Genomic DNA, 13,497 nt, shown 5'->3' with positions numbered 1-13,497 from the left:
TGTGTACCAAAATTCCCCAGCTCTACATAACATTATGTGTAGTGATGTTATTCCCACTAGGGTAAAGTGGGAAGGAACCCCAGAGGGGCAGGTGTGCCTTTACTATATGCCCTGCCTTTGCTATATATCCTTCTTCCCTTTTCATAGACTACAGCTTGGATGTGATGTGACTCGACCATAGATAAAGTGAGGCCAAGGCCTCAGAGAATAGCAGTGCTACAGAATCAGAGCGAGCTGCCACAAAACAGCAATTCTTAAGGACTATTACTTGATGTCGATGGGCTTCTTTATCCCTTAAGCCACATTTTGGATGGAGCTTTGGTTACTATAGGTTGCCCATTCATGTTAACTTAAAACTATAGGGTCCTCAAAGACCCCATTTAAGACTAAGATCTTATTTTCAAAACCACAGGCATCAAATAATGAGTATGTATTTTGGGACTCAGGAGAGTTTCAACAAGCATATTTTAACCTAAGGGAGACAACTTTACCAATAGTCTTGCAGGTTTGATCTCTGGGGAGAACTAAAAGAAAAAAAAATACAAAGAACAATAAAATCCTGTGGGATTCATCTTGAATAGGTTGAGCATCACTTGTCTGAAATGCTTGGAGCAAGAAGAGCATCAGGCAGCACAGACTGCCTGTGGAACATTCCTAATCCAACATCTCAAATGGTCTAAAATCCAAAATGTTTTGAGCTTGGTGAGTATATCAGAGCATTTCAGATCCTAGATCTTTGGTCAGGGGTGCTCAGTGTGCAGTCACAGTGTGTTGTACATCACTGCAAGATAGTATGTTAGTAGATAAATCTGTATGTGGTTTACAGCATTTACAAGATTTAGAAGAATACTGGAGGGCTATGAGACTTTTTGTTACATGTGCTGGCTTGAGAACTAAATATCTATATCAGATAAAATGGAGACATCATTATTACTGGAGGGAAACAGCCCAGTTTCCTCAATGGAATTACAAGCCAGTCCTTTAAGAGGCAAGTTGGGGGGGGGGTGTATTTCTTGGTGGGGTAGGTAGCATGTAATCTGCTCTTTACAAAGCAAGATTTGAGCATATTTGACAAGGAAGTCAGCCAAAGACATAGACTTGCTCCTACTTAGGGAAGCAAAAATGATAAAAATGGACCATTTTGCTGCTCCTCATCTAGCCAGTATCTGTAAAATGTGTGTGTGTGTGTGTGTGTGTGTGTGTGTGTGTGTGTGTGTGTGTGTGTTTGTTTTTTTGGATACATGGTCCTTCTATGTATCCCAGCTGGCTCAGAATTTGCTATGTAGGCCCTGGTGGCCCCAGACATACATTTCTCCTGCCTCAGCCTCCTAGTTGTTAAGATTACAGAGATGTACCTCCACACCTGGGCTTAAATTTTCCCTATAATGCTTCATCTTAGGAGGCTAAAAAGTCCCTGTGCTGCTACAAAATATTTACCACTCATAGAATTTTGAAGGACTATATTTTGAAGAAAAGGTATTCTTCTGTTTTCTAGTCTCCATGGAGGGAACATGATGCTGGTGATCTTGGAGAAACACTGCCAGCTCCTCTCCATCTTTTTGTTTACAATTTCATCTTCCATCAGCGGGACAGTGGCACACAAGCCATTCTATATCAAAGTCAGATAGCCACTAGTCAAGGGTGGAGTCACTAACATGATGCCACCTGTGGACACTGCCTATGAAATGGCTGTGTTTTTATCCTAGGTCTAGTGGAGGACTGAGTGGGAGGGTGCCCAAACTTCCAACATCAGAGAAGTCTTTCCAATTCAATAGGGAGAGAGCTGTCATGTTGGTAGCTAAGAGCTACTTCAGTGTCAGCATCTGTGGTTCATGCCCCACACTCTAGAAACTAACATCCCAGAGTATATTGCCATACATCTTTCATTTGGAGCAGCCCTGATCCCTATAGTTGTGGGGAGCTGACAGAAAGTGGCTATCATTCTTGTAGCCATCTTGAGCCATATACCCTGACCAGAGACTTGATTGCATTAGCCTACAACAGCTGAGCACACTCTGATAACATCTTGCTTTAGATATCCAGGATTTTCCCTTGGGTGTGTGAGACTTAAAGGCGTGTGACTTACGGGCATGATTTAGAGATCAGATTTAGAGACAAGACCTAAGGGCATGATTAAAGGTGTGACTTAGAAGTGTAGCTTAGAAGTGAGACATATAAAAGGGAGAGGCAGACAGAAGAACGTATCAGAGAATCAGACACTTCAGAGAGACACCAGGAACAGATCATTAAACACTTGGAAGAGAACAACTTAGAATACAACTTGGAGTAGGAATTAGGCATTGAGGAAGAGGACACTTGGACTAGAGAACTTGGAAGAATTATTATTAGGTATTAGGCACTCTCTCTCTTGCTGAACCCCGGACCCACAGACCTGAGCAGCTTGGGGTAGTATGAGCCGGAACAATTTAGCCCTCAAGGCTTTTGGCAGTGCAGGTTTCAACATTGACAGAACGGTCCGAGACATTTCTGGCCCCCAAACACAGGGCAGCTTGGGCCGCGACATATAGTTAGCATTCCCAGCTACCAATGCCATGCAGTTGTTTATTGCAGACATACTGAGCTGAGTACTGTTCTTGTCTGTATCTTCAACTTGGGCACCCTCTTTCACAGGCTGGGCATTGGGATTTATGTTGGCCTCCTAATGGTATCTGTGCACTCAATTTCTGTACTTGGTTGGACTTGACATTAAATGCCCATCTCACTTTGAACCTCTGCCTTCAATATTCCTTTGCTGGTACAGTTTGACTCATTCTTCAATATGACCCTTAGACAGCCCAAAATCTACCAGAATGTGAAGGTCTAATTTAATTTTTAGTCTTGAACTTTTCTGCCCTTCTTGTCTCACCATTTAGTAGTCAAGTTGAGGTGCTATAAGAGTTTTGACTTTGGGCACCTTACCATAGTTTATCCTAATTCAAAGCCCTTACCTATTTCTAATAGCTTCAGAGACAGTTCATTATCTTCTTAACATTTCTTTTCCTTCTGAGAGTTGTCTTCTCCCTTGCTTCTTGTCTCCTTTTTACATATTTTCACCCACTTTACCTGGCAACTTCAAACCTTCTGTGTTTCTCAAAGGCCACAGAGACAGAACATGCAAAGCTTGAAGGCACAGAGAACATCCCTGCTACCTGCCCACGAGTCAAGTGTGGAGGAAGGTATCCTTAGTAACCATTTTCCTCTGCTCCAGCTCCAGCCACTCCCCTCCTGGACCTTTATTTTGATGGAGTTCTCATTTCGCTTTTAACATGGGCCTTATGATCTTTCAACCTGCTGTGTCATGTGATGTTTAGAGGCAAGCACCTTTTCTCTTTGAACCACTTTTTGCTAGTTTACTCTCCATCACTCGTAAAATACCCCAGCACTTTGGCTAACCTCAACTATATTTTACTCTAACACAGCACAAATTGCTGCTGCTATCTGCCCCATCCTAGTCTATAGCAATCAATTGATAGGTACCAGTGTTTTCTAGTAGATATTTGAGAGAGCACTCAATGGCAAGAAAGAATCCATCCAACAACATGGAATCAATATAGTTCACGTAAGACTTCCAGATGCTGGATGCTGGGTCTGCTGCAAACAGAACCAGGTTTTCCTACAGAAAAAGAAAGAAGACAGGGTGTAAGCCATGTTTAACAATGCAGGAGAACTGGCAAAATCACTATCAACAGGAATGCACAACAAAAGCTCTCTGCAAAGGCTTTGCTGTTACATGCCTTACAGTCTGTTCTGTCAAAGGGGGATAGCTATTGATTGACAAGGACATAAGTCCATTCCATGAAGAAGATATGGGGTCATATTTGCCCCTGAAGGATAGGGTTAGGCTGTCTTCTCAGGGAGGATGCTGAAGAATGTACCACACTGAATGCTTTGTCGACTCTCACTGCTCATACTACTGAGGAACGCACATCAGAGCAGGAGGGAGAGAAGGCAGAAGGATGGCTAGGATTCAGGGATGCACAGTACTTCCTGGGTAATCCTTTAAAATGGGCTTTGTGGTTGGCACCTGATACTTTCATTACACTGAGTAATTTAGAAAACAAACCATAGAAGAAATCTTTCTCTCTCTTTCTCTCTCTCTCCCTGCATCTGTCTCTCTGCCTCTGTCTCTCTGTTTCTGTCTCTGTCTCTCTCCTCTCCATCTTGGCTCCTTTTCTTTCTCTTCCCCCTCCCCCTTCCCCTCTCTCTCTTTCTTCTTGACCTAGGGTAGCCTAAGTATCACCATGGTAACAAGGTTTGGCCATCAATGAGAGGGAGCCTAAGTACTCAATGATTCTCAGCACAGAGAGCCATCTGCTTTTCATCATTTTTATAATTATTAAGACTTTACATCTTCTTTCCAGGGAGCTGATGTTTTCAGAGAAGGCAGTAGGTAACCCAAAGAGGTGACTCTTTAAAGTGATTCATGCCTATCCCTTGAGGAAACACTGCCATGTTACAGATCCCGCTGGAGCTGGAGCTGGAGCTGGAGCTGGAGCTGGAGCTGGAGCTGGAGCTGGAGCTGGAGCTGGAGCTGGAGCTTACAGATCATGATTTCACGATCCTGCTTTTAAGTGTCATGGTTCTAAAAATTTTAAGATGCATTACCAATGCCTTTACAGCCTAAGTAGATTTAAGGTTTTCTTAATGACTTTAAACCCATCATTATGTAAATTATACTATGTGATGATGTGCACTAGCTTGCAGGTGCTAGGATGTATGTTTTACACTAAGTAACTGGTAGGCTTATTTTATGTGACAAAGTTCTGTTTCACTAAAGAAAAAGTCAGATGTAGAAAACAGAGCAGATTTGGAATTATTAGACAAGACTATTGGAGTTGTTAAACAACCAACCAACAAGTAAGCAAATCATATATTGCACACACCTGCAATCCTAAATCTCAGTAGGTTGAGTAGCAAGATCATGACTTCAGAACCAGCCTGGGTTAAACAAGGAGACCCTCACCTCTAAAACAAAACAACAAGAAAGCAAGCAACTAACTAAACTAAAATATAGTCTCAAATCTGGTGAAAAGAAGATCCAAAGAGCTTGCAAACTCCAAGTGGGGTGACTGCAGTGAAAATCCACATAGGCACATCATAGCCAAACTGAAACCTGAGAAAAGATTAAGAATCTATTAAAAGTAACTTGAGAAGAGGCAATATATCACAGAGAAACAAAGACACAACTATGGCTTGCTTCTTATGGGACACAATGTGAGGGATGAAGACCAAGCAACAATGGATAAAAGAAAACAAGACTGCACAAGATTCTATATCCAGTAAAGCTGCCATTCCAAAACCGGGTGAAATCAGGACACATCTCACCCCAAGCTAAGCCAATGTGTCAACATTAGGCCTGAACTCCAGGAGACTAAAGAAGATCCCTTAGGTCGAAGAGGGTATGGATAGAAGTGCAGATCTTCAGAAGAGAATAAAAAGCATGACTTGACATGTGTGGGGGTAAAAAGAGAACGTTCCTAAGCTATTTTTACAAAGAAGATGGATGAATCACTTATAATGTAGTCATTTCCCTATTATTTTCTTTAAATTTGTATTTACTTTTGAGTTTTTCACAAATGCACGTGATGTATTTGAATACACCCACTCCTCATTGCTCTTCCTCACCTCTCTCCCACTCCTTTCAACACCTTCTCCTCAATAAGACTTCCTCCTACTTTAAAAATCTCTTCTTTAAAATGTTAATGACAAAAGTCTAGCAGTATTTAATATATTGATGACTGGTTGTGCTATTTTATTACATTAAAAAATTGACATTGTATAGATGTCATATAATGAGGGTGTATTAGTTTTGTTTTCTATTTCTGTGATGAAATATCCTAACCCCTCCTCAAAAATCAAAATAAGCCTTCTGAAAATCTACTACCACCAACAAAACAAAACAAAATAGCCCCACAAACCAAAACACAACACACATACATATACATGTGTGCAAGTACACATTCACACACACACATACAACCTCTAGTCCATCATTGTGTGGAAGTTAAGGCAGCAGATGCCTGAAGTAGAACAATACATTCACAGTCAAGTGCAGAGAGCAGTGAATCTGTGCTTGCATGCTAGTATTCAGCTTACTCTCTAACATTTTCATGCTGAGAACTCATCCTGTGAAACCTGAGCCACCCATATTCAGGGAAGGCCCTTCTACCTCAAATAACCCCATTCACAAAATTCCTCGCAGGCTTGCTCAGAGGTCAGCCTCACTGAGATCATTTCTCTTTGAACTCCCTACCTAGGTGAGTCAAGTGGACCATCCAAGCTAACCATTACAATGGGGAGGGTTTGAGTGGATCTGCACTGTCAAGGTCTCTTCACATCAGGATAAAACTGAGTTGACACCTAGATCAGCTCGTAGAGATGGAAAGGCAGTAGTGTAAAAGCTGGAACAGCAACTGAGCTGTAATAGGATGCTGAAAATTATGTGTGAGCCTACAAGGACATGGATGCAGAAAATCAGAGGGGAAGGAAACAAAACAAAACAAGTGGGGACATAACAGAACTAAATTCCATTATCTCTACACTGCACATAATCAGTCCAAACCCTCCAACTAAAAGGTAGACTTGTTAGTGCTAAGAACACATTTCTTGGGTCTAACAAGAAAGATGGCACAACAGTCAAGAGCACATACTGTGCTCATAGAAAACCTGAATTTGGTTGTCAGCATATGTTCAGGTGACTTACAACCACATATAACCTCAGTGTCTGGGGATCCAGTGCCATCTCTAGACTCCATGGGCACTGGTGCACACACATACACATGCACGTACACATGTACACATATGTTTTCAACATCTAAGAAATTATCAATGCATTTACTATATACTGGTTACTATATACTGGGAAATTTTTTGACTGTAGAGAAATAAATAGGTTGAAGGTACGAGTGTGGGGAGATGGACAATGCAAAGAATAACAAATCAGGAGGGAAGGTTACATTATTATCAGAAAAAAAAAGGCAAACTTCAAGATGAAGGAGCATCATTGGAAATCAAGAGGGACTTTCACAATGATGGTACATTTGGTTCATCAGGGCGTTATGATGACTGTTATACCAACAGAGCTCACGTGAAAAAAATCTGACAAAACTAAATAATTAAACAGATAAATCTAAATCACAGAGATTTTAATATTCTATTGTACCAGTTGATAGAAAAAATATATATATAGAAGACCAGAAAGCAGCCTAAAGACCCTAAAAGAACCATCAATCACATCCTTCTTGGAGGATGCCACACCCCAAAAGGAAGCATAGACATTATTGTCAATGTCTAAGAAATCCTCTTCAAGATAGGCTGTGGTCTAGGATGTAGAACAAATCTCAGTTAATTCAAAATATCTTTCTGATCATAGAGTCAAATTAGATATCAGTTCCATTACGATATGTAGAGAAGCCCCAAATGTAAGAAAATTAGAAAACACATTTCTAAATGACCATTGAATTAACTAAGTGATACAAGGAAAACGTTTGAAGCCAATGATGACATGAGACAGGTTAAGACCGTGGCACGGGGCAACAAATTGCCAAAGGGACATCATCAAAGGAAGAAGGAAAGACCTAACATCAAGACACTCAGTTTCTATACCGTTGAGTCTAGAAAAAAGATAGATAAGCAATATATCCTAAAATTACTAAATCTAGGACCATATGATGCTTTTAAAAATCAAGTAAAAGAGTTCTCCATCATTCAAATGTAAATTTAGGAAATTCTCCTTCATGTAATTGTTCATCATTAATATTTATGATGGGACATCTTAATTGTCCTTCAAACCACATTTGTATAGAATGGTGATTTATTCCTGAGTTCTGGCATGAGTCAATGGTTTTTTCAGTAGTGTTGGGGATGGTGGAAATTTATATCCTTCCCACTGTTTACAGTGATGCTTCAGTTGTTGGTCGTGAGACATGAAGCTGCCCTGACCATAGTACAGGAAAAAAACCCTTGCTGTATTAACTGTGGCACTGTGGGTTCTTTCTTCTTCTGATCAAAGCCAAGTATGCCATGTACTCTCTCATCTCTCTGGGCTCTTTAGAGGTAGTTCATAGCACAATGCACTAGAGCCACACCAGGCTGTAATGGCAGAGGAGGGTGGTTAGTGTGGTGGCTGATTTAGGATTCTGTTTGGCCTTCTTCTAGTTTGAGGAGTTATGTGTGAGACTTGAGTTAATTTTGACAGCGTTAGTACTGGCTCCTTGATTTGGGGGTCCTATTATCTATTAGCTTTTGGTATTTTATATTAGTCTAGAGCTTTATTCTTACCCACAGAAGAATCAGCATCTATTGATTATTCCAATGCACAGATTCCCTTTTAACATTCAAATACCCTTCTTGGTACAATGACTAAGTGGCCAGTTTTTACCTGAACGAGAGCATGAATCTTAAGGCCAGATTCCCTGATGAGACTGTAGTATTTTTCCATGTAATCCTGCTGATCATCCAGAGAAAGGGGCCATTCTTTTTTCCCATCTTTTCTCTTAAATATTGGAGTCACCCATGTTTTCATGATATTTTTAATCTCATCCACATTGTCTTTTGTCTTCTGAATTCTTTGTTCCAGGTCATGAATGATATTGGTTATTTGCATGACATAATCCCAAGTGCCTGCTCCCCAAAAGAAATAGAATTAACTAAAATGGCACATGGAGGTGGCAAAGCTGAAGGACTGTGTGCTATGAGTGACAAGAATTTGTGCCTACGGGCTTTAGGAGACTTTTCTGTACAGGTTACTTCTTTATCAGCAAACTCTACTCCTTCCTGGTTGTATTAAAAAGCCAGTCCCTCCCATAATTCCAATTATACAGGAAGACAAACAAGGAAATACTTAGCTACCGAGCACATAGGAATTATCACAATTACTAGGGAATATAAGACCAATTTGATGATTTTTTTGATTAGTCATGTTTTGTTTATAAAAAAAATATAGTAACTTGCAATGCGCTGTATGTTTAAAACGTTATCCTTTTAAATGTACTGGGTAAAGTCCTAACACATTTAATGGAATAAAATAGAATATTTTGGGACTTTCATGAGTTGACTATGATCTTCTTTTTAAACTCTTAGCTTTCTAAGGATATTAGTGTTAATTGTTTTCCCTACTCCATCATTTTTTTTCCCCATGAGACTCGGGTGGAGCCGCAAGGGACAAGCAGGGATTTGAACACACAGAGAGAGAGAGAGCAGAGGGCGCGGGTCGCCCTCTGCAGGCAGACGCCTAAGCTGCTGCGCCACCTCCGGTTCGCTTCCATCATTTTTTATACTCCATTTTAAACTTTATGATGGATTTAAAAAAACATAGTCAGTCTTATATGATTTGGGTTATACATATGCCTTCTGCCCTCTCACAAATGCGAACTCTTTGATGGTAATATACCACATGTTCCATCTTGTCCCTAGAGTCCCTCACAAGCTCACAATCAGCAGTAACTAAAGATTTACTGGATTTAACTGTAAGATGCCAGAGCAGTAAATGCGCTGTTTTCTTTTCTGTGCTCATATCCTAGTTTAATAATCTAAACAGCAATGATAACAATCGGAGATTTCATTGATAAAGTACCTGGCATATGCAAGAGAACGTGGGGGCACCAAGGACAACGTACAAGCCTCTTGTAGTTCGGGTTATAGAGGTTTCTATATTGACAACTTACATCTGGAGAGGAGAAGGAGAAAGATCGACTTTCTGTGTTTTCCAACTTGGGTATATGTCTGAGCAGAGGTTAGTTTTGTGTTTGCAACTCAGATCAGGGTCCAGGAGGATAATGAGAGAATCTTTAAGTTCACTGGGTCTTTAGTGCTTACATTCCTTTTGGACTGGAGGTTGTTCTTTCTTACCTTCTGTTTTCCAGCTCAGAGTCTCCTCTGCAGCTCTCAGGCGGAGATCAATATTTTGCAGTTCTTCTTCCACTAGTGGAAATTCCACCTCCAGCAGAATTTTTATGACCTTGTTGTACCAATTTGCCATCAACTCCAAGTTGGCCACAAGCTGTCGATAGAATTCCCTGGAGGAGAACATGGCTGCTGCAGTCTCGGGGATGGGTTTCACCTCAGTGGGCTGAAGATAGTTCATTTCTTTCAACACTGAAATAAGCTGAGGAAAGAGGTAAACACAAGTAGCATTTGCTTTGGATCAGCAAGAAGGTAGCTGTGTCCATGAAGGACCCAAGAGTCTTGGGGGCCTAAACACCTTGGGCCTCTTGTTAACCTCTGTTCTCATCAGTTCCTTACATGCAGCATCAGGGAGAAAGGTTCAGAAAAAAGAAGGTAATTGGAAGAAAGCCAGATGGCCAGAAGTATAAAACAGACGAGGGAGAGGAAGGTATGCTGAGAAAGGAGCCCCTGCCCCATAAGTTCAAATTGTCTGGTAACGTCATTGATGTTTCAGCTTGTGTACACACACTGTATGATGTTTGCACCATGACAAAGTCATTTAGCAATGTATTTCTGAGGAAGTGTTTCTGTCATTATTCAACTCATGTTTGATTCCCTACTGTGCAAAAATCAAATGCATCGGTCAAGCCTAGAGAAACCATGAGCATGAATTCCACAAGAAAGTAGTCCAACCTGAGATTCGTCCCATGACAAAAGAGTGCGGAGTATACGTTCTTTCAAGTAGTGTTTGAAATTATTTTTAAAAATTTCTTGACCCTTGAAATCAGCAAAGTTAAGGAAATTATTCTGGGATCACAGTGGAAGTTACTGTCAACCAGCTGACCTGTGGGTTAAAGTTGACAGAGAGCTGCATTGTGTTGGGGTCACGACGCAAAAGTGGTAGGGAGAGACTGTACTGTGACTTCTCAGACACTGTCTGACACCAGTCCTCATAAAGTCTTCTCTCATATCTGCAACAACAAGAGACAACAACCACCTCATACACAGGCTGTGAACCCCCAGCTCCTGGTCCTGTTCTGTAGTACAACAACCTGGAGAAACGACTAGTGTCTGATGCAGCCAGGATGAGCCAGCTCTTTCAGGGGGCCATTGATCTTTGAAGGTGGTTGTAGGCATGATGTTATTGTGCACAAAATTTACCCTTGTATATTATTCAAAAGCTAATTTCTCTATCTGGTTGCAATCTGGACATGGCATTGCAATGCTCATATTAAGAATCTCCTGTCTCAAATTTGTGTAAACAATGCTCACCATTTATTCTATGCCTTGTCAATCATTGCTGGGAAAGTCAATAATTAGGCAATAGCAAAAATATGACATGGCTTCTGTCAGCCAGAGGAGGGGTGAGAATAAAGGAGGAAGACAGGAGTCACCACAAGGAAGGGGTCCAAAGAGACATCATGGAAACACACCTGAAGCCCAGAGAGCCAGACCAATACAAAAATGCAAGTATCTCAGCAATTTGGGCTAAGAGGTAGCCAGATTAGATTAGAGGATGAGGATTGAATAATGCTTAGTTATTGTGCTTTTAATTTGTAAATAAATCTTGGTCTCTCTGTGTTGTTATTGGGGAACTAGCCAGGATAAAGAAAAACAGCCACTGTATTAGTTTACCACATAAATTTCTAATAACATACAGTCTTTTACAGGTGGTACCACTGCAATCGGAGAAGAATAGAAGATTTTGATGATCTTTAGGGGTGAGAATGGAAGGTTCTGGTTAGCTCCGGGGAAACATAGAGAAGATATTGGGAACAACTGCTCTCACATTAACCTTCGAGTAGCTTGTGGAATTCATTATTCAGTCACCACACATTGATTGGGTACATGCCGTGTGCTGTGCTTGGAAAATAAATTCATGAATTAATAACTCATGATAAATACAGCTAATGGTGGGGACCACAGGAAGATCAGTATAATACAGTACAAAACAATCAATCTTAGAGAGTTGCCATGGGTGTCCAGCATCTGATGGCAGGAATGAAGAGATCAAAGAAAGCCTCATGGGGGAGATGATGGAGCACTTCTTGCCTTAGTTTCATGGCTGAGCAGCGGTGGTGGGATGAATCTCATCAGAAGCCACAGCGAGGTGTGGAAGTAAGAAACAGCCTGACTAAACTGGGAATAATGGTTGAATGTTACATTGTAGGCTGGATGGAAGCAAGAACTAGGGAACAATGAGAACCCCTGAGAGGTTTTCAAATGGTGGCTACAGTGACATCATTGGATTTGGCTAGCGTGTGCATCAAGGGACACAAATAAGGAGGGCTGCCGGGAAGCTGCTATAGCAGGTCAATCTGGAGCAGAGGCAGGGTTTTTTTTGAGAAGAATCCAGAGATGGCAACAAGAAAGGGAAAATACACTTAAGATATTTACAGGGTAAAGGGGTAGACACATGGGTTTCTGGCAGGTAGAGGAACCACAAGTTTATTTGTCTAACCCAATGGCAAGCAGTATCAAAATTTGAGCTTTTATGCCTATAACCTACTCTACAGAGCCAGGAGAAAGAGAAACAGCAAAAGCAGAAGGCAGGGCCATATTGGAGGAGGTGCCTGTAGACACTGAACCTCTAAAAAATTCACTGGGCTCCAGAGCAGGAACAATCATAGGCCCATGTACAAATACCATTCTTATGCTTTCTCTCTAAAAGGATGGAGGACATATTTTGGAACCTAGTTTCATTCCTTGCAGTATAAACTTTTGCTTTCTGTCCACTGAGCAGCAACTGCAATTCCAGGCTTCCCAGAGTACCACTCCATTCCACAAGGTTCACAGACCCAGGAAAGTGACACTGGGAACATATTTGTGTCCAGAATACAGCTACATTCTCCCAGAGACTCGTTCTCAAGGCTCTGTAATGCTGTACTCACAAAAAGCTGGGCTATACCATAAACTACACAATAAGATTTCATGCCTGATATAGAATCTGCCCTATGAATAGAAAAAGGCCTGGGTATCAGGGTGCAGGGGTAAGGGGATATGGGGATGTGGGGGTGAGGGGGGTTTGAGGTGAAGTAATCTAAAGGATGACACAATCCCAGAGACTGCTTACTCTTCTAGCAAGGAGAACAAATCTTCGTATTTTTGTATCATTCTCTTTCCTTCAGCAGATTGCAAGCACCTATCAATTCACAAGAAGGGAGAAAAAAAAAGACATACAGTTAGAAAAGGGCAACATTACCTTCTTACAAATAAACTGCATGCTACAGAGAAGGTATTGATAATTGGGGGATCATGTGTTCCAGGCCTGCATGAGACAAATACATGTATCTTATCCATCTCAAGAAATACAACAACAATAACGGGAGATGAAACAGCTTTTGGGCTAGTTTTCAAAAGGCCTTGAAAGAGATTGCATTCTCCTCCCTGAACATCCTCCATAGGCCACTAGGGGGCACCCGTACTTTCTAAAATTCCGGCAGTACCCCAGATGGCAGGGACAGTGTGATGTCTGCTGCTGTGTTTTCACCAACTGCTGTCCTGGCTACGCTGGTCATATATATACCAGATAAATGAATTTTCACAAAACACGAATATAAAGCAAGTTTATGGAGTAAAGAAAAATTCTAGGTGATGCTGTTTTCTGTATAT

General features: G+C 41.1%; 1 protein-coding gene across 1 annotated transcript in view; it reads right to left on the bottom strand.

Annotated features, from left to right (window-relative positions):
• Dnah9 (dynein axonemal heavy chain 9) overlaps window positions 1–13,497 on the bottom strand; it is a 315,133-nt gene that overhangs the window by 254,650 nt on the left and 46,986 nt on the right. Inside the window, exons 11-15 of the mRNA XM_076935264.1 lie at window positions 12,959–13,027; window positions 10,730–10,856; window positions 9,850–10,105; window positions 8,381–8,622; window positions 3,478–3,613 (exon numbers count right to left, since the gene is read on the bottom strand). Of these exons, the coding sequence (XP_076791379.1) occupies window positions 3,478–3,613; window positions 8,381–8,622; window positions 9,850–10,105; window positions 10,730–10,856; window positions 12,959–13,027 (830 nt within the window). The remainder of the gene's footprint in view (window positions 1–3,477; window positions 3,614–8,380; window positions 8,623–9,849; window positions 10,106–10,729; window positions 10,857–12,958; window positions 13,028–13,497) is intronic.

The sequence above is a fragment of the Arvicanthis niloticus genome, chromosome 6 (genome assembly GCF_011762505.2).
Source record: "Arvicanthis niloticus isolate mArvNil1 chromosome 6, mArvNil1.pat.X, whole genome shotgun sequence".
NCBI classification, from domain to species: domain Eukaryota; kingdom Metazoa; phylum Chordata; class Mammalia; order Rodentia; family Muridae; genus Arvicanthis; species Arvicanthis niloticus.
Note: the sequence above shows the minus strand (reverse complement) of the source record. Positions and strands in the feature narration are given on the sequence as shown.